The 22,845-nt window shown below is 30.7% G+C and overlaps 1 protein-coding gene across 1 annotated transcript in view; it reads right to left on the bottom strand.

Moving 5' to 3' along the window:
* Window positions 1-2,926: 2,926 nt before the first annotated feature.
* LOC127156714 (A disintegrin and metalloproteinase with thrombospondin motifs 20) overlaps window positions 2,927-22,845 on the bottom strand; it is a 163,979-nt gene continuing 144,060 nt past the window's right edge. The window contains exons 30-38 of the mRNA XM_051099736.1: window positions 21,209-21,382; window positions 16,839-17,009; window positions 14,806-14,994; window positions 14,585-14,714; window positions 12,474-12,663; window positions 11,500-11,633; window positions 9,687-9,778; window positions 8,938-9,042; window positions 2,927-5,412 (exon numbers count right to left, since the gene is read on the bottom strand). Coding sequence (XP_050955693.1) covers window positions 5,323-5,412; window positions 8,938-9,042; window positions 9,687-9,778; window positions 11,500-11,633; window positions 12,474-12,663; window positions 14,585-14,714; window positions 14,806-14,994; window positions 16,839-17,009; window positions 21,209-21,382 — 1,275 coding nt within the window. The 3' untranslated portion in view covers window positions 2,927-5,322. The remainder of the gene's footprint in view (window positions 5,413-8,937; window positions 9,043-9,686; window positions 9,779-11,499; window positions 11,634-12,473; window positions 12,664-14,584; window positions 14,715-14,805; window positions 14,995-16,838; window positions 17,010-21,208; window positions 21,383-22,845) is intronic.

The raw sequence follows: 22,845 nt of genomic DNA, 5'->3' as shown, positions 1-22,845 counted from the left end.
TGATATTTTAATATTTATATAAGAGAAAAATATATCGTTCAAACAATATATTCCTGAAAACGTGGTGAAAATGTATGTTGTTGAAACAGAGAAATGCACTCCTCATTCCCTTCCGACTGCCTCAGAATGGAGCATATGTGGAAACCACAAGATATACGGAAACAATAACACACAAAAAGTGTTTTTTCAAGTTAAGATTAACCGAATTCATAAATATTTGAATAGAGATCGAGCATGACTCAATATTAACAACACAAATGTCAAAGCTGCTGGATTTACTTCATAGATGCAAGATATTGATACTAAATTTAGCATTATTTAAATTATTAAAAAAAAAAATCAATTCTCAGTTCCTGTTGCTAATAATTCTTGTAGGGTCCAATGCAATGTCATTTTCCATGCTGAAAGCCTTCAGATCTTAATGGTCAAAAAGAAACTCATGTAAAAACATGCAGTAAATGCAATAAAACCTCTCAAATGAAACGTAGGCTCTCATTTTAAAGTCACTGTCTCCACCTGCTGGTCAGTTCCCATATATGCATCTGCCTATTTCTTTTTGCTATATTCAAATTTCAAATATTTATAAATATAGCAGCCCTATATATGTTTTAATATATTCTAAGCTCATACATTGTAAAAAAAAATAAATAAATAAATAAATAAAAAAGAAAGAGAGAGAGAGAGAGAACAGGATTCACACAGATAAAATCCAAGGACTTTTTTAAGGATTTTTCAAGCAGTACTTTTTGATTTTTAAGGACTTCAATCAGAGATCTTACTTATTAAACAATGTCTTATCTTCCAATTTTTTTAAGATAGATAATAGATAGATAAATAAAAGATCCTAGATCCTGCTAGCTAAATTTCACATACATAAAAATCTGGCTTTAAACCTCTCTCTTTATTCAAAGTTGATCTACACAAGCTCGGTTCACTCTAAATAATAATAATAATAATAATAATAATAGATCAGATCAGTCTGAAGATCTGGGCTGAGTTTGGAGTTTGTAGAGTTAAAGCTCTAGGACGAGATACAGTCAGAAATTTTAGTCTCAGAAGAAGAAGAAGAGGTAGAATAATAGTAAGCTTTATAATAATAATAATAATAATAATAATAATAATAAAAGACCTGTATCTCTATATTTTTCCTGTGTGCCCTCTTTGTAGTAAAACTGTAGTTATACCAAATAAAACATAGTTTTATAGTTTGTACTATAATAAAACCATGGTTAATTTTCTTAAGGGATCTGCATTTGTATATAATTTTTTTTTTCTCTTTGTTTTCGTTTTATAATTGTACCGCCTCAGTGGTTTGATGTTTTTTATATTTTACACAATTTTAAAACATATTGTGTGTGTATATATATATATATATGTATTATGCATTTTACACACACATACATAATATACTATATATACTACTAATTTTGTTATAAAAAAATACTAAAATAACAACCTATATAAAAAATATTGTGTGTGTGTGTGTGTGTGTATATATATACACTACCGTTCAAAAGTTTGGGGTCAGTACATTTTTATTGTTTTTTTTTTTTTTTTTAAGAAATTAATACTTTTATTCACCAGGGATGTATGAAGTTAATAATTAAAAGTTTATTAAAAGTTAATAATAAATAATTTACATTGTTATAAAATATTTATATTTTGAATAAACACTGTACTTTTTAAACTTGTTATTCATGAAAGAATCCTGAAAAAAAAAATTACAGGTTCCAAAAAATATTTGGCAGCACAACTGTTGATATTATCCAACATTGATCATTCTAATAATAAATCTGCATATTAGAATGATTTCTGAAGGATCATGTGACACTTAAGACTGGAGTAACAGCTGATAAAAATTCAGCTTTTCATCACAGGAATAAATTCTATTTTAAAGTATGTTAAAATAAAAAACATTATTTTATATTGTAAAAACATTTTGCAATATTACTGTTTTTTTTTCTATATTTTTAATCAAATAAATGCAGCCTTGATGAGCATAAGAGACTTCTTTAAAGACTATTACAAGTCTTACTTTTGAACGGTAGTATATATATATATATATATATATATATATATTACTCATTTTGTTTAAACAAAATACTAACATATCTATCCTGAAACAATTAAATATTTTTAAGTATATACATTTTTTGTTTTATATATTTATATATTTTATGCATTTTTTAAAAACATTGTGTATACATATATAATTGTACAAATATATAAATTACTAAATGACAAATATATATATATATATATATATATATATATTATGCATTTTACACACACACACACACACACACACACACACATACACACACACACTCACACATATATATATATATATATATATATATACACTATATATATATATACTAATTTTGTTTAAAGTACTAGAATTTGTTTTATATGTTTTATATATATATATATATATATATTGCATTTTTACACAATCAATTACACAAATTTAATGTTTTACATTTTCATTTTATATATATATATATATATGTATATATATATATATATATATACACACACACACACACACACACACACACACACACACACATAAAATTAAAATGTAAAAAATTAAATTAAAACTGAAAGCAACTTCATTCAATGCTTAATTCATCTGCCACATTGCTCTCTATGAATGATCTTCGGTTGCAATCTTTTCTTAGCAAATTATATTTGACATTTACAGTATTAAATCATCAGCATCGTGTGATTCACTTAACTGAAAGCTTAGTTGAATGACAAATTTAATAAAAGTATAAAATGTCCATATACTTACAGAAGGTCTTGTGTTGTTTCTCATCAAAAGTAGAATCTACTTTGAAAATTTCTGATCACTTGAGATGCAAATAGTGAATTTACAACCAAAAAAAACACCAAACCAACCAAAATAAACATCTTTCCTTTTATTATGATGATCAGCATTAGTACAGTGCTGTAGAATCCATTACATCAATAAAATCTCATTTACATTTCATTTTTATCATAGCACCAAAGATTTCATTATAAAACACTGGATACTGAAGCGCAAAGACACTCTAGAAAATAATCTTTGGGTAATAAGTGGAAAACAAGCCTCGTTTTTCATTCCACCGACACGCAAACCATCAAGTATGAATATACAAACACAATCTGACAAAGCCCAAGTGTTAATACACAGGTGTGAATGTCTGCTACAGCACTGCTGGCACATAGTGCATCATACAGTCCTTTCATTTCTGATACAGACCTCATATAGTTCAGTCGTCTATCAACACATGATAGTCAAAGGTTGGTTAGCTGCTCGCAGATGATCCGTTATACCGTGCGTTCACCTAAAAGCAGGCTCAATAGGCGTCAAACACCACATCCTTCAAGTTATATTATCTATATTACCATACAAGACTTTGGTTGAAAGCAAAAAGTGAGTCGTTAAAATGATTTGTACTACATTACATGCTGCTGGTTAAAGCTCATTTCAGTAGTAAAAACAGCACCGTTATTCTGTAAACCTCTTGTTAATGGCAAAAGATCAATATTTAATAATAATATGATTTTCCTGTTGAGACGTATGTACATTTAATTACAGAATAAATACTGTCAAACATAAATAATGTACAACACAAACGGTTACGATAATGAGAGGTAGGGTTATGCTGTTTTAATTTGATCTATATTAATCTTCCCTTCTAGTAAAACTAATGTTATGTTTGTTTGTATGAACTCATTTAACATTAAATTACTTAATTCAGTCCATTTGATTCCATTTTATGTTAAATTAATACATTTCGTGACCTGATTCAGCTGAATTAGGACGGATTTGATCTGGTCTTCCGTGCTGAAAATTCAGTTTTGCATCAAAGGAATAAATTGCATTTTAACACAGATAAAATGCACATAGTAAACAGTTTTTTTAAATTCTAATAATATTTTATAATTTTTACAGTATTTTTGATCAAATAAGTACAGCCTTGGTGAGCAGGAGATTTTAAAAACATTGAATCGTACCGATCCCAAACTACTGAATGGTAGTGTATAACAGTCAAGTCAATGTTTACTTAAATTTTTTGTTAAATAATCAAATTTCGAGACCTGATTCAGCTGAATTAGGACAGATTTGATCTGGTGTTTCATGCTGAAAATTCAGGTTTTCATTAAAGGAATAAATTACATTTTAACACAGATTGACACAGTAAACAGCTCTTTTAAATTCTAATATTATTTCATAATTTTTACAGTATTTTTGATCAAATAAATGCAGCCTTGGTGAGCAGAAGACTTTAAAAACTTTAAAAAATCTTACAGATCCCAAATTTTTGAATAGTAGTGTATAACAGTCAATGTTTAATTTAATTTTTTGTTAAATAATCAAATTTAGTGACCTGATTCAGCTGAGTTAGGACAGATTTTAGAGTTCAACTGCTCTTTTTTTGGTGGCACCTGTCAACTAGTTAATCACCTAAACCAGCTTAACCCAGCAAACCAGGCTGGTGTATTTGAACTACTGCTTCCGTTTTGAATTAAATTAGTAACCGTGTAAAATGCAAAAGCACATGCTAACATCATGCTATGAACTGTTTTAGCACCGTAACTCATGTTAGTATGCTATTAATAATATATTATTAAAATAACGTATCATATATTATCCAAACTAGTTTGTAGCCGACGCTATTATCATTTTCAGTAGCAGTGTTTTCTACCTTTTTCTAGATTGTCAAACCCATTTTAAGTCAGACTTTGATGCAAGACACAAGTTAAACATTCAAATATACAGAAAACATTAAATTATTTCTATTTTCGCATCAAGCAGTTTGCTGTCGTCAGCGTTTTATGTTCAAAGTAAAAATAACTAATCCAAGTTGCATTAACAGTGTTCTGTACAGTAGTTTATGAGTTCTTCTGCAAAAAAAGCAAATATTTTGAAATACGAAATACTTCTGAAGTTGTCAAATAAATCCCTTTCTGCCCAAAATGAAGGATTTGACCATTTGCTAGAACTAAAACTAGAAATAAACTCTCAAACATGCTGTTGTTGCAACCAAATGAGCAGAATTTGGTAATAAATGAGTCCATCTAACAGCTTTCATTTGGTTGATCCCGCCTGACAAAATATTGATTCATTTCCATGATCATTTTACCCACATCTCCATTTAAAAACAAATCCAACCTGCATCCTGATTCGTGAATAGACTCAGTTATTTTGTTATTTGGTTCTCGTAACTATCGGAAAGTGCAGAAGTGGGACGTTTACCGTAGCTGCCAGACGTTAGAGAGATGCGCGAATCAGTCGCAATGAGATTTTCTCATGCGCAGTGGACGTTTTTCTTACTGGATTTTGACATAAAGGCCCGTATGAGGATGAGGAAGACACTTCCCACAGAAACCACCACAGCGGCCGTAGATTCTGCTGCCGTCCTACAATAATAAAACACAAATAGATGAGTAAAGTTTGAGAACAAACTTGAAGTTGGCTTGAGAAAGCCTAGCCTGAAAGTTTGAAGCAGTTGTAAAAGTATGAAAGCAGCTAGCATGATTTAACACATTGCTTACATGATTTAACATGTTGTTAACATGTTGTAGGATGATTAGCTTGTTGCTTGTATTTTTATAGGCTGATTACAATGTTGTTAGCATGATTAGCATGTTGTTATAATTTGCAAGTTACTACCATGTCGCTAGCATGATTAGCATGATGTTAGTTTGTTTCTAACATGATTAACATGTTACTAACATGTTGCTAGCATGTTTCTATCATGATTATCCAGTTATTAGCATGATGTTAACATGATTAGCAAGTTAGTAGCATGTTGCTAACATGTTTCTAGCATGATTAGCATGTTGCTAGCATGTTGGTAGCATGTGTCTAGTATGATTAGCATGTCGCTAGCATGTGTCTTACATGATTAGCAAGTTGCTAGCATGATTAGCAAAGCTACTAGCATGTTTCTGGCACAATTAACAAGTTGCTAGCATGTTTCTAACATGATTAGCATGTCTCTAGCATGTTTCTGGCATGATTAGCAAGTCGCTAGCATGTTTCTGGCATGATTAGCAAGTCGTTAGCATGCTTCTAGCATGATTAACAAAGTTGCTAGCATGTTTCTAGCATGATTAGCAAAGTTGCTAGCATGTTTCTAGCATGATTAGCAAAGTTGCTAGCATGTTTCTAACATGATTACCAAGTTACTAGCATTTTGGTAACATGATTAGTATGTTACTAGCATGTTGTTAGCATTTTTCTAGCATGATTAGCTTGTTGCTTGTATTTTTATAGGCTGATTACAATGTTGTTAGCATGATTAGCATGTTGTTATAATTTGCAAGTTACTACCATGTCGCTAGCATGATTAGCATGTTACTAGCATGTTGCTAACATTTTTCTAACATGATTAGCATGCTGCTACCATGATTAGCATGTTACTAACATGTTGCTAGCATGTTTCTATCATGATTAGCCAGTTATTAACATGATGTTAACATGATTAGCAAGTTAGTAGCATGTTGCTAACATGTTTCTAGCATGATTAGCATGTTGCTAGCATGTGTTTAGCATGATTAGCAAAGTTACTAACATGTTTCTAACATGATTAGCATGTTGCTAGCATGTTGGTAGCATGTGTCTAGTATTATTAGCATGTCGCTAGCATGTTTCTGGCATGATTAGCAAAGCTACTAGCATGTTTCTAACATAATTAGCAAAACTGCTAGCATGTTTCTGGCATAATTAACAAGTTGCTAGCATGTTTCTAACATGATTAGCATGTCTCTAGCATGTTTCTGGCATGATTAGCAAGTCGCTAGCATGTTTCTGGCATGATTAGCATGTTGGTAGCATGTGTCTAGTATTATTAGCATGTCGCTAGCATGTTTCTGGCATGATTAGCATGTTGGTAGCATGTTTCTAACATAATTAGCAAAACTGCTAGCATGTTTCTGGCATAATTAACAAGTTGCTAGCATGTTTCTAACATGATTAGCATGTCTCTAGCATGTTTCTGGCATGATTAGCAAGTCGCTAGCATGTTTCTGGCATGATTAGCAAGTCGCTAGCATGTTTTTAGCATGATTAACAAAGTTGCTAGCATGTTTCTAGCATGATTAGCATGTCTCTAGCATGTTTCTGGCATGATTAGCAAGTCGCTAGCATGTTTCTGGCATGATTAGCAAGTCGCTAGCATGTTTCTGGCATGATTAGCAAGTCGCTAGCATGTTTCTAGCATGATTAACAAAGTCGCTAGCATGTTTCTAGCATGATTAACAAAGTTGCTAGCATGTTTCTAACATGATTACCAAGTTACTAGCATTTTGGTAACATGATTAGTATGTTACTAGCATGTTGTTAGCATGTTTCTAGCATGATTAGCTTGTTGCTTGTATTTTTATAGGCTGATTACAATGTTGTTAGCATGATTAGCATGTTGTTATAATTTGCAAGTTACTACCATGTCGCTAGCATGATTAGCATGATGTTAGTTTGTTTCTAACATGATTAGCATGTTACTAGCATGTTGCTAACATTTTTCTAACATGATTAGCATGCTGCTACCATGATTAGCATGTTACTAACATGTTGCTAGCATGTTTCTATCATGATTAGCCAGTTATTAGCATGATGTTAACATGATTAGCAAGTTAGTAGCATGTTGCTAACATGTTTCTAGCATGATTAGCATGTTGCTAGCATGTGTTTAGCATGATTAGCAAAGTTGCTAACATGTTTCTAACATGATTAGCATGTTGCTAGCATGTTGGTAGCATGTGTCTAGTATTATTAGCATGTCGCTAGCATGTTTCTGGCATGATTAGCAAAGCTACTAGCATGTTTCTAACATAATTAGCAAAACTGCTAGCATGTTTCTGGCATAATTAACAAGTCGCTAGCATGTTTCTGGCATAATTAACAAGTCGCTAGCATGTTTCTAGCATGATTAACAAAGTCGCTAGCATGTTTCTAGCATGATTAACAAAGTTGCTAGCATGTTTCTAACATGATTACCAAGTTACTAGCATTTTGGTAACATGATTAGTATGTTACTAGCATGTTGTTACCATGTTTCTAGCATGATTAGCATGTATGTAGCACGTTGCAGGCATGATTACCAAGTTACTAGCATGTTGTTTGCATGATTAGCATGTCACTAGCACGTTGCTAACATTTTTCTATCATGATTAGCATGTTACTAGCATGTTGTTAGCATGGTCCTTTTTGCATGCTATTCGTTACATTCGATCACGAGTTATTCAATAACGGTTTCAGTAATCAACTTGAATTCCAGAACTTTTGGTCTGAAAATGATCTGAACCAATTTTGGTGAAAATCAGACAAACCGTCTAGGATGAATTCGAAAAAGTATGTTTTACAAACTATTAAAATTAGCAAACAAATTAAACCTTAAAGAGGTTTTTTTTATATCTCTTGACCACTAGGTGGCGCTGCACTGAAACTGTGCAGGTAGCCTCAGGTCATGCTTGTTATAAAACCCACCAATTTTGGTCTCAATACGCCAAACCGCTGCAGAGATATAGCCTCACGTTCATTTTTGCGTGCTATTCGTTAAATTCGTTCACGTGTTATTCGAGAACAGTTTGACTAATCAACTTGAATTCCAGAACTTTTTGGCAGAATGGTCTGAAGATGATCTGAGCCAATTTTGGTGTAAATCAGTCAAACTGTCTAAGACGAGTTGAAAACGTAGGTTTTACGAACTATTAGAAACAGCGGAAAAACTAAACCTTATGATACGAGAGTTTGCGTTAGAGACTCCAAATTTGCTATGGTTAATGTTGAGACTGTCCTCTATCAGTGTGCCAAATTACACAACTTTCCTGCAAGCGTTTCTATGGGCTGCCATTGCCTCAGAAGAAGAAGAAAAAAAAAAAGAATAATAATTATAACAGGAACGCCAGTGGATGCTCAGCCCCTAATAATCACGTCCTCACCTCTGACCGGTGAACTTTGAGCGTGACGTAGTTGCCTTGGGAAACCCATTTAGTGGATTCTGCAACCTTCAGTCCCGTTCCACTGAGATTTATACTAAACTGACCCTAAACAATCAAAGAAGAGAAAGATTATTGGTGCATTACAAAAAATAATCAATTATTAAAACAATCTCCAAACTTTAGGGTAAGAAAAAATACTTTTATTCATCAAGGCTGTGTTAAATTGATCAAAAGTGAGAGTAAAGACATTTATGTTACAACAGATTTCTATTTCAAATAAATGATGTTCTTTTGAACTTTCTGAATCCTGAAACATTAAAAGTATCACAGTTTCCACAAAAATATTGGGTGGCACAACTGTTTTGATCATTGATAATAATCAGAAATGTTTCTTGAGCAGCAAATCAGCATATGAGAATGATTTCTGAAGGATCATGTGACACTGAAGACTGGAGTAATGATGCTTTGATTTACAAGAATAAATTACAATGTAACAGATATTCCCATAGAAAACTGTTATTTTAAATTGTAATACTTTTCCACAATTTTACAGCATTTTTGATCAAATAAATGCAGCACTGTTGAGCAGAAGAGACTTCTCTCAGAAACATCTTTCTTGACTCCAAACCTTTAAACCATAGTGGTGTATTTGTAAGTGAACTGTGACTCAATTCATCCGTTTGGAAGTAAAAACTGTTTGGACTGGTGTTTCTAAACATCTAGTCATTTAGGAAGTATAAAGATGGTACCTGGGGACATTTAGCGGCGCTGTAACAGTCTCCTGCGGACGCAAACGGGACAGAGCGACCAAACAGCGTCTGACTGAACTTCACATCAGTCGCTGAAACACAAACAAAATCCAACTAGAGTTCGATGAAATTCAACATGACGGTGAAGCGGCAGGTCAATCAGGACAGCTGTTTACAGAAGTGCATTTACCGACACTTCACAATTAGGTTTCATTTGTTAACATTTATTAAAAAATGCACAATACACAGACAGAATTTATTAAGTTTATTTCCACTTATAGATATTTAAAATCAGTTAACATTACTTAATGCACAGTATAATTTATAATATAAACTAGATGAGTAAAGTTTGAGAACAAACTTGAAGTTGTCTTGAGAAAGCCTAGCCTGAAAGTTTGAAGCAATTGTAAAAGTATGGAAGCAGCTAGCATGATTTAACACATTGCTTACATGATTTAACATGTTGTTAACATGTTTTAGCATGATTAGCTTATTTTTATAGGCTGATTACAATGTTGATAGCATGTTTTGCACATGATTAGCATGTTATTAGTTTCTAACATGGCTAACATGTTACTAGCTTGTTGCTAGCATTTTTCTATCATGATTAGCATGTTACTAGCATGTTGCTAGCATGATTAGCATGTTACTACCATGATTAACAAGTTACTAACATATTACTAGCATGTTTCTAACATGATTAGCATGTTACTACCATGATTAGCAAGGTACTAGCATGTTAGCACGATTAGCATGTTGCTAGTATGTTTCTAACATGATTAACATGTTACTAGCATGTTGCTAGCATGTTTCTAACATGATTAGCAAGTTACTAGCATGTTGTTAGCATGTTTCTAGTATGATTAGCATGTAACTAACACGTTGCTACCATGATTAACAAGTTACTAGCATGCTGCAAGCATGGTTAGCATGTTGTTAGCATGTTTCTAGTATGATTACCATGTAACTAGCACGTTCTTAGCATGATTAGCGTGTTACTAGCATGTTGCTAGCATGATTAGCAAGGTACTAGCATGTTGCTAGCATGTGTCTTACATGATTAGCAAGTTACTAGCATGTTGTTAGCATGTTTCTACTATGATTAGCATGTAACTAGCACGTTGCTAGCATGATTAGCAAGTTACTGGCATTGCTAGTTACCATGATTAGTATAATTAAGTTACTGGCATGCTGCAAGCATGGTTAGCATGTTGTTAGCATGTTGCTAGTATGATTAGCATGTTACTAGCATATCGCTAGCATGTTTCTATCATGATTAGCAAGTTATTAGGATGTTGTTACCATGATTAGCATGTTACTAGAATTCTGTTAGCATGTTTCTAACATGATTAGGAAGTTACTAGTATGTCTGTAGCACGATTAGCATGCTACTAGCATGTTGCTAGCATGATTTAGATAGATTAGAAATATTAAAAATATTACAGTGGAAGCTTAAATGAGTCTAAATTGATTAGAAATAGTACACAGAAGGGAAGCTTGATTGAGCCTTTCTCAAGCCAACTTAATTACAATGATTGTCATTTATATTACAAATAATTAAATAATTGTATTTTTTAATATATATTTATTTATATAAATTCATTTTATTTTATTTATAAAATCTAGATTTTTTATTATTTAAGTTAACTGATTATATTTTTTAAAATTACTTCTATATATTAATAGTTTTATTTATTTTATTGCTTAATATCAGTTCATGTGAGATAATGCATTAAATAACATTAACAAATCAGATTTTACTGTGAAAAGTTAATGCATATTTTAAAATGACTTTTAAACACAGATGACTCACTGATGATGCACATGCTGGAAAGATCGAGCCGCACGCGGTGGAAGACGGTGTAACCGGCTGCGGTGTAATCGTTCCTGCAGGCGCAGTCCTGCCGCCGACTGCCGTTATACGGACATTCAAAGGGGTTTTGGAGCCTGGAAATATGAATCAAGGGAGACGAATATATACACTAGCAGTCAAAAGTTTTTGAACAGTAACATTTTTTTTTTTTTTAAAGAAGTCTCTTCTGGTCACCAAGCCTGCATTTATTTGAAATGCAACAAAAACAGTAAAATTTGAAATATATTTATTATTTAAAATAACTGTCTTCTATTTGAATATATTTTAAAATATAATTTATTTGTGAACAAATCTGAATTTTCAGCATCATTACTCCAGTCTTCAGTGTCACGTGATCCTTCAGAAATCATTCTAATATACTGATTTGCTGCTCAACAAACATTTCTATCAATCCATTTTATTTTTTAGGATTTTTTGATGAATAAAAAGTACAAAAAGCAAAAAGAACAGCATTTATTTCAAATAAAAATCTTTCGTGACATTTTAAATATTTTTACTATCACGATGATCAATTTAATGCATCTTTGATTAATAAAAATATTAATTTCTAAGTTATCTTAGACTTTTGAATGATAGTGTATCACAGCCTCTAAAAATATGTTTTAATCATTGATAATCAAAAATGTTTGTTACGCAGCAAATCAGCATATGAGAATGATTTCTGAAGGATCATGTGACACTGAAGACTGGAGTAATGATGCAGAAAATTCAGCTTTGATCACAGAAATAAATGACATTTTACTATATATTCACATTCAAACCAGACATTTTGAATTGTAATATTATTTCACAAATTTTACACTATTTTTGATCAAATAAATGCAGCCATGGTGAGCGGAAGACAATTCTTTCAAAATCATTTATAAACCAGCAGTGTGTATTTGTCACTGTATGTGTCTGTCATGGATTTATACCTGTATCCGTACACCTCTGAGTAATTGTCGGTCTGTCCGCTGCGCAGGGTCACGTACTCTTTTGGGAAACCGCTCTGCATCTCAGCACAGTAGATCTGCAGGATCTTGGATCGGACTTTGATGAAATGCTCTCCATCTTCCCGAACGCCTCCCTTCATCTGAACCTCCCGACAGCTCGTGTGCAGCTCACCTGATCAGCGAAACACGAGGCAGCACTTCTTAAGACCTTTTTAAGACCAAGTAATGGAAATGTAAGGAATAAATTGAAGGGAACAAAATACTGGGGTTATTACTGTTAAAACTACCCGGCAAAAAATGAGGTTTTGACTCATTTTCTAGCACAAATAGCTAAACATTCTCAAATCAAGATAAATTTATTTAAATGCAAAATTACTTAAGATAGAAGTCTTGTTTAATAATAAAAAAAAAAATTAAATGCAAAATTACTTAAGAAGTTAAATCCCATTTCCTGGAAAAAACAGTAATAATAGAGAGAAATAAAAATAGAAAAATAAACAATTTAACGTGAAAACAAGTTTATTTTTCTGACCTGTTGGAAAATAAAACTACATTATTTTGATACACTGTTTCTGGAAAAAAAAGACATTTTGCCTCTCAAGTATTGTGATGTAAGAATGTTTAGATATTTGTACTGACAAGACAAAAATACCAAGGAAGAAAATAAAAAAAAATAAAATAAAATAAATAAATAAATAAATAAATAAAATAAAATAAAATAAAATAAAATAAAATGAAAAAAAGTATCATGATGTAAGCATGTTTTGATATTTGTATTAACAAGACAAAATCCAAGGTAGAAAAAATAAATAAATAAAACTAAATAAAATGATATAAAATAAATAGTTATGTTGGCAAATGAAACTACATAATTTTGACACATTTTCTCTAAGAAAAAAAAAAGAAGACATTTTGCATCTCAAGTATCGTGGTGTAAGATTCTTTAGATATTTGTATTAAGACAAAAATAAATAAATAAATAAATAAAATAAAATTGAATTAAATTAAAAAAAAGTTACGTTGGCAAATAAAACTACATAATTTTGACGCAAGAAGACATTCGTCTCAAGTATCATGACTAGCAACATGCTAGTAACATGCTAATCATGCTAGAATCATGTTAGCAACATGACAGTAACTTCCTAATCATGCTAGTAACATGCTAACGACATGCTAATCATGCTAGAATCATGCTAGCAACATGGTAGTAACTTGCTAATCATGCTAGTAACTTGCTAATCATGCTAGTAACATGCTAATGACATGCTAATCATGCTAGAATCATGCTAGTAACTTGCTAACCATGCTAGTAACATGCTAATGACATGCTAATCATGCTAGAATCATGTTAACAACATGCTGGTAACTTGTTAATCATGCAAGTAACATGCTACTAACTTGCTAATCATGCTAACAACATGCTAATGACATGCTAATTATGCTACAATCATGCTAGCAACATGCTAATCATGCTAACAACATGCTAGCAACTTGTTAATCATGCAAAAATCTTGCTAATCATCTTAGAAACATGCTAGTAACTTGCTAATCATTCTAGCAACCTGCTAGTGACTTGCAAATCATGTTAATAAAATGGTAAACATGCTAGCAACATGTTAGTAAAATGCTAATCATGCTAGAATCATGCTAGTTACTTGCTAATTATGTTAGCAACATGCTAGTAAAATGCTAGTAACTTGCTAATAATCCTATAAACATGCTAGCAACATGCTAGTACCTTGCTAATCATTATGACAACATGCTACTTACATGTTAATCATGTTAGTAACATGCTAACAACATTCTATCATTTATCTAATCTCTATCTATCTAACATTCAAACTTTAACCTTTTAAAACTACTTTAGACTGAAAACCATCAAACTTAAAACTTTTTCAAACTTCTTAAACTTTATAAACTTTTCAAACTTTTTAAATCTTTCTGTTCCGGCTTTCTCAAGTTTGTCTCAATGAACTTTTTTATGTAGTTGTAAAGTGTTACCATTTTTCCAGTGCAATATTTAATACCTTTCTGCTTCAATTTAAGACCTTTTAAGTGGAAATAAAGACTTTTTTAGCAGTTTGTTGACTCACAGTCGTTCTGTCTGCAGGTGGCGTGAGTCTCCGGACGGCTGGACGGCGGGCAGCTCTGAGACAGGATGTTTTGAGCGTTGAGACACTCGACCGTCCTGTGCATGACTCCAGCGCCGCACGTCTGAGAGCACTGAACAAACCACACACAAACACAGCTCACTTCACTTCATCACACATCATTACCACTGTTTGTCTTGATCATCACACACACACACACACACCTCGCTCCACGGCCCGGCGCTCCAGCGTCCTGCTGACGGGCACTCGGACAAGCGACACGGCCTGCTGTCGGCCGGCGGGCGTTCGGTGCAGTCGGAGGGCGCCGCGTGCGAATACGTCTGGAGGTCAGAGGTCACGGCAGAGCAGTGAACCGCCCGCCGCTCGAGTCCAGAGCCACAGCTCACCGAACACTGAAACACATTCAGCAGTCATTTATATTTATTTATTGATGATTTAACGCCATCTCAGCAGCAATGGCTGTATATTCACGCCAAAAACAACTGCAAATTCAATTAAATAAATATCCTTTTAAAATAATGTTTACAATAATTTAACACTATAAACTAAAACAGCATTAAAAATAATAGCAATGACAAGTCTTTGAGCTTACTATATGACAAGAACTGTAAAATAATTTCAGAAGAAACATTTTTAAAATGTGCATTAATATATTTTCTGAATAAAAATGTCAACACATATTTTAACATGAGTTTACAAGACAAACATAAAGCGTCTATGAATTTAAAAAATGAATGCTCTTATAATTTTTTTTAAACTTATTATTTTAAAAATAATGGTTTATTTATTTTGCATGTGAATTGTAGTTGAAAGTGAAGGAATTTTATTATATATATATATATATATATATATAGTCAATTGGAGGAGCAAGTTAATTTATTTCTTTCTTTATGCAAATTAAAAAAGCAGCATTTAATTAATTAATTTATATATATATAATTAATTAATATAATTAATAATTAAAATATAATATTAATTAATATATATATAAATATAAATATAAATATATATATATATATATATATATATATACATATATTTATATATATATATATATATATATATATATGAATTGGAACAGCTAGTAAAGGATTTTTTCATGTATGTACTTATGTGCATTTATTTATTTTTTAAAATGTCATTACTTTCATAAATATCTATTTATTTATTATTTTATTTATTTTTATGTAAATTGGAACAGCTAATAATTTCATTTATTTTTATTTTATCCATCTCTATATTTTACTTATTTTTAAGTGACTTGAAACAGTAAAGGAATTATGTATATATTTATGGGTGCTTTTTATTGAATGGTATTTCAGTACTTTAATAAATATCTATTTATTATTTTATTTATTTTTATGTGAATCTGAACAGCAAATTATTTTTTTAAATTTATGTGTGTATATATTTATTCATTAAATTTCATTACTTTCATAAATATCTCTTTATTTATTATTTAAATTACTTTATATGAATTGGAACAGCTAGTAAAGGAATTTTATTTATTTTGTTTTATCTTTCTCTACATTTTATTTATTTTTACGTGACTTGAAAGTCACTAAAGGAATTATTTATGTATGTATTTATGTGTGTATTTATTTTAGTTTTTAATTGAATGGCATTTTATTACTTTAAAATCTACTTATTATTTAATTTATTGTTATGTGAACTGGAACAAGTAGTAAAGAAATTTTATTTATTTATTTTTATTTTATCTCTATTTTATTTATTTTTTATGTGAATTAAAACATAAAAGGATTTTTTTTATGTATGCATTTATTTATTTATTAATTAAATTTAATTACTTTCATAAATATTTATTTTTTGTATTATTTTATTATTTATTTATTTATATTTTCTCTCTCTATTTTTTTATGGGACTTAAAACAGTAAAGAAATTATTTATGTATGTATTTATGTGTATATTTATTTATTTCTTTATTTAATTGAACGGCATTTCATTACTTATAAATAAGGAATTTATTCATTTATTTAGCAAGTGGAGGAATTGCATTATTTTAATATTTATTTGTTTATTGTTTTATTTATATTCTATGTGAATTGTAGAAGCATGTGAAGGAAATCATTTTAAAATTTATTTATTTTTTATTTTATTATTTTCAAATGTGAACTGGAGCAGAAAATGAATGAACAGCAGTAAAAAAAAAGTGTCCATCATACATAAATATTTTCTACAGTCTTGAGGAGGTGTGTAAAGTCTGTGCTGATGTACCTGACTCCATGCGGTGGTGATCCAGACGTACTGGCAGGTGGCGCTGTGACACGGCTCATGTGTTTGGGGTTTGATAGATGCGTCGCACGTGCTGTCAGGAACCACGTTCATCCCGCCGTCAACACAAAACACAGATCTGGACCTCACGCCGCGGCCACAGCTCACGTTACACTGGACACACACACATCGAAGCAACTGTTATTGTGCACATCTGATCAGTGCATATGACATTCAGAAGAAAAAAAAAATTGATCTTTTTTCAGAATGAAATGACGCATTTCTGCTGTAACCAAGACAGTTTGGGTGGAGAAATATTATTATTACTGATTACTGATCTGCTACTGCAAAATTCAATCTAAACTCCCAGAATCCCTTGAGGCTCAATCAACACTCCCTTCTATGAACTATTTCTAATCAATTCAAACGTCCATTCTAATATTTCTAATCTATTTATCCATCTAGACAAGACTAGCAACTACAATCATGCTAGAAACATGCTAATCATGCTAGCGACATAATAACTTGTTAATCATGCTTGAAACATGCTAGCAACATGCTAATACCTTGCTAACAATATGATAGTAACGTGGTAATCATTTTAGAAACATGCTAACAACATGCTATTAACTTGCTAATCATGCTTGAAACATGCTAACAAAATATGTTAATAACTTGCTAATCATACCTGCAACATGCTAATCATGCTAGAATCATGCTAGTAACTTGCTAATCATGCTAGCAACATGTTAATGCCTTGCTAATTATGCTAGCAACATGCTAATAACTTGCTAATCATGCTAGCAACATGTTAATACCTTGCTAATTATGCTAACAACATGCTAATAACTTGCTAATCATACCTGCAAGATGTTAGAATCATGCTAGTAACTTGCTAATCATGCTAGCAACATGTTAATACCTTGCTAATTATGCTAGCAACATGCTAATAACTTGCTAATCATGCTAGCAACATGCTAGTAACTTGCTAATCATGCTTGAAAGATGTTAACTTGATAATCATGCTAGCAACATGCTATTAACATGTTATCTTGCTAGAAACATGCTAGCAACTTGCTAATCATGGTAGAAACATGCTAACGATCTGCTAATAATGACAGAAACATACTAGCAACCTGATAAATCATGCTAGAAACATGCTAGCAACATGCTAATACCTTGCTAACAATATGATAGTAACGTGGTAATCATTTTAGAAACATGCTAACAACATGCTATTAACTTGCTAATCATGCTTGAAACATGCTAACAAAATATGTTAATAACTTGCTAATCATGCTTGCAGCATGCTAATCATGCTATAATCATGCTAGTAACTTAGTAATCATGCTTGAAACATGCTAACAACATGCTAATAACTTGCTAATCATGCTAGCAACATGTTAATCATGCTAGAATCATGCTAGAAACTTGCTAACCATGCTTGAAACATGCTAGCAACATGTTAATAACTTGTTAATCATGCCAGCAACTTGCTAATCATGCTTGAAAGATGTTAACTTGATAATCGTGCTAGTAACATGCTATTAACATTATCTTGCTAGAAACATGCTAGCAACTTGCTAATCATGGTAGAAAAATGCTAACGACTCGCTAATAATGACAGAAACATACTAGCAACCTGATAAATCATGCTAGAAACATGCTAATCATGCTAACAGTATGATAGTAACGTAGTAATCATGTTAGAAACATGCTAGCAACTTGCTAATCATGCTAATCATGTTAAAACATGTTAACAACTTGCTAATTATGCTAGCAACATGCTAGTAACATGTTAATCATGCTAGAAACAGACTAGCAACATGCTAGTAAGTTGCTGATCATGTTAGAATCACACTAACAACAGGTTAATTATCTATCTGTATATTTGACAGACTGCATTCAAACTTTAACCTTTTAAAACTACTTTAAACTTCAAACTATTTCAAACTGAAAACCATCAAACTTGAAACTTTTAAAAACTTTTCAGACTTTCTGGTCCGGCCTTCACAAGCCAACTTAAAGTTTGTCTTGACAAACTTTTTTATCTAGTTCAATATTATTATTCAATGATTTTATCTGCCATTGGTCAGTCATGCAGATAGTCCCGCCCACAACTCATGTGATTGGTTGATTCAGAAGTCAGACCATTAAACTGATTCATATAAATCTGCTTGTGTATATCATGGATGAGGAGCGAATCTCAGATCCTCCAGACGGCGGCGGTGTTTCCCATCAGGCCGTGCTCTTTCTCCGGGGTCAGTACAGCTCATAAACAGCAACCATATTTGACCGTTTAAGGTGAAGTGTTTGGAGAGATGAAGGGACACAAATCACACAGATTACATTCAGACGACCCGTCCAGACAGAAACATCAGAGCGTGTGTTTTATATCTGCAGCGATGAAAGCGAGACACGTGTGCTTTCCTCTGAAGATCATCAGGGCTTTGAGCTGTTTCATCTCCACGATGTTATCACAGAAACCCTTGAGACACACGGACAACCTTAAAAAACCTCTCAGGGAATCAAACCGATCTGATTTTAAACCCAAATCTCATCAAAACACATAATTTTTCCTATTTTAGGACAAGTGAGAATTAGCAGAAAATAAATAAGTACTTATAACGGACTTATAATTATATACATACATATATATATATATATATTTTTTTTTTAATTGCTTTGTTATGCAAGTTTAAAATATATTTTTCTTCAGATTTTGAGGTGAAGTGATGAAATATATATATTTTTTTATAAGAACTATGTGCGTATTTGTTAATAAAAAAAATGGACTAAGCTTTCTCTGATTGTGACTTATAACTTATTTCCAAAAAATAAAATAAATAAAATAATAAATAAAATAAAATAAAATATGCTTTCGTTGATGGTGACACATCAATTATTATTGGCAAAAAAATAAAAATAAAAATAAAAATTCTCTGATTGAGACTTATTATTGGTAAAAAATAAAATAAAATAAAATAAAAATAAATAGACTAAGCTTTCTCTGATTGTGACACATCAATTATTAATGGCATAAAATAAATTCTCTGTGACTTATGACTTCTTACTGGGAAATAATAAAATTAAATAAAATTAAATAAACAGACTAAGCTTTCTCTGATTGTGACACATCACTTATTATTGGCAAAAAAAAAAAAAAATAAAAAAAATAAATAAAATAAAATAAAATACGCTTTCTCTGATTGTGACACATCAATTATTAATAAAATAAAATAAAATAAAAATTTGATTGTGACTTGTGGCTTATTATTGGTAAAAAAAAAAAAAAAATAAAATAATAAAAATAAATAAAATAAATCGACTAACACTTTCTCTGATTGTGACACATCCATTATTAATGGCACAAAATAAAAATAAAAAATTCCCTGGTTGTGACTTATGGCTTATTATTGGTAAAAAAAATAAATAAATAAAAATAAAATAACAAAATAAAATAAAATAAAATAAACAGACTAACGCTTTCTCTGATTGTGACACATCTATTATTAATGGCATAAAATAAAATAAAATAAAAAATTCTCTGATTGTGACTTATGGCTTATTACTGGTAAATATAAAATAAAATAAAATAAAATAAAACATTCTCTGATTGTGACATATGGCTTATTGGTAAATAATAAATAAAATAAAATAAAATAAAATAAAATAAAATAAGCTTTTTGTGATTGTGACTTATGACTTATTATTTGCTAAAAAATTTATATAAAATAAAATAAAATAAAAATAGACTAAGCTTTCTTTGAATGTGACTTATAACTTCTTATTGGGAAATAATAAATAAAATTAAATTAAATAAATACTCTGATTGTGACACATCACTTATTATTGGCAAAAAATGAAATAAAATAAAATATCAAATAAAATATAAAAATTGACTAAGCGTTCTCTGATTGTGACTTATGACTTATTAATGGAAAATAAAATAAAATACATTTCTGACTTTTTATTCACATTTTTTGTATCTTATGTTTAAGCTCTATGGGCTCATTTACAACTAAAAATTATATAAAAATAAAATAAATATTTTTTTTTATATTTTATATGTTTCTATGATTTAGATTTTGTTTTGGATGATTTTAATGTTCTTACAGCATTTTTTTATGTAAAACCATCTTATGTATAAAAAAAATAATACGTGCTTATATACAATTTATAAATAAAATAAAATATAGATGACCAATTCAACCAGGCTGATTTTAGCTGCATTTTTTTCAGCGTCTCACCTTCATCTTGACCATCTAACTAGTTTAGTGAAGTAACTCAGTGGATCAGCGTGAGTTATGGAGACGGTGAGCATGTGTAAGCCGTGACGGATCAGCAAACACGCTTCTCCGTGTTTTACTCACGTCCTTCCACTCGTGTGCCGTCCAGCTGTGGGTCTGACAGTCCGTGTGGAAGCAGGACTGGAGTCGTTCAGGACGCGCTCGCGCGTCACACAGGTCATCGGAGACGCGACCTCTGCCCTTTAACCTGCAGAAAACCTCCCGTGACTGAAGGCCAGAACCGCAGCTCACCGAACACTGCACACAAACACACAAACACACGTCACGAGCTCATTTATCATTCAGTATTACTGTTTACATGCATCATGCTCTTCATTTGTGGTGGTTGTGATGTTCAGAACAGAGTTTACATCTGGAGCTGGTCTGAATTAATACTCGGGTTATTCTGACCTGGAACACATACATACACATTTTCAGAAACTGCATAAATTTTAGTAAGTAGATGAAACTTTGCAAGTTCATAGTCCATCATAGTCCATAAGTCCATTTTTTTTTTTTTAAGATTTTTTACACATCGAAATAAAGAACTTTTCCTATTTTCCTATTAAGTGAGATTCAGTAGAAAATAAATAAGTACTAATAAAAGGCTTTGTTTTTTTGTTATGCAATTTTTAAAATATTTTTCTTCTGATTTTAAGGTGAAGTGATCATTTTTTTTTTATAAAAGTATGTTATGTATGTTTATGTGCTTATTTACTATTTCTAAAAATAAATAAATAAATAAATCGACAAAGCTTTCTCCAATTGTGACTTGAGACTTATTATTGGCAAATAAAATAAAAGAAAATAAAAGAAACAGACTAAATTTTCTCTGACTGTGACTTATGACTTATTGGCAAAAAATAAAAAAATTAAATTAAATTAAAATAAAATAAAAAATAAATAAGTAAATAAAATATAAAATAAATACACTAAGCTTTCTCTGACCGTGACTTGTGACTTATGACTTACTATTGGCAAACAATAAATAAATAAATAAATAAATAAAAAAATATAAAATAAATACACTAAGCTTTCTCTGACTGTGACTTGTGACTTATGACTTATTATTGGCAAACAATAAATAAATAAATAAAATATAAAATAAATACACTAAGCTAAAAATAAAATGAAATAAACAGACTATGCATTTTTGTCACTTATGACGTATTATTTGCAAAAAACAAACAAACAAATAAATAAAAATAAAATAAATAGACAAAGCTTTCTCTGCTTGTCACCTCTGACTTATTATTAGCAAAAAATAAAAAAAAAAACAATAAAGTATCTTGTGTATAAAAACTATGTGTTTATTTACCATTTCTAAAAAATAAAATAAATAAATAAATACAATAAAATAATAAAACAGACTAAGCTTTCTCTGATTGCGACTTAATGGCTTCTTATTGGCAAACAAAAATAAATGAATAAATAAAATATAAAATAAATACACTAAGCTTTCTCTGACTGCGACTTATGACTTATAATTGGCAAAAAATAAAATAAATAACTAAAAATAAGATGAAATACAAAACAATAAATAGACAAAGTTTTCTCTGATTGTGACCTGTGACTTATTTTTGGCAAAAAATAAAATAAATAAATAAAATAAAATAAAATAAATAAACAGACTAAGCTTTCTTGTGACTTATGACTTATTTACTACTTCTAAAAAATAAATAAATTAATATATAAAATCAAATAAAATACAGTTAATAGAC

Source organism: Labeo rohita, chromosome 25 (assembly GCF_022985175.1).
Source record: "Labeo rohita strain BAU-BD-2019 chromosome 25, IGBB_LRoh.1.0, whole genome shotgun sequence".
Lineage (NCBI taxonomy): Eukaryota > Metazoa > Chordata > Actinopteri > Cypriniformes > Cyprinidae > Labeo > Labeo rohita.
This window is presented reverse-complemented; position numbering and strand designations above follow the sequence as displayed.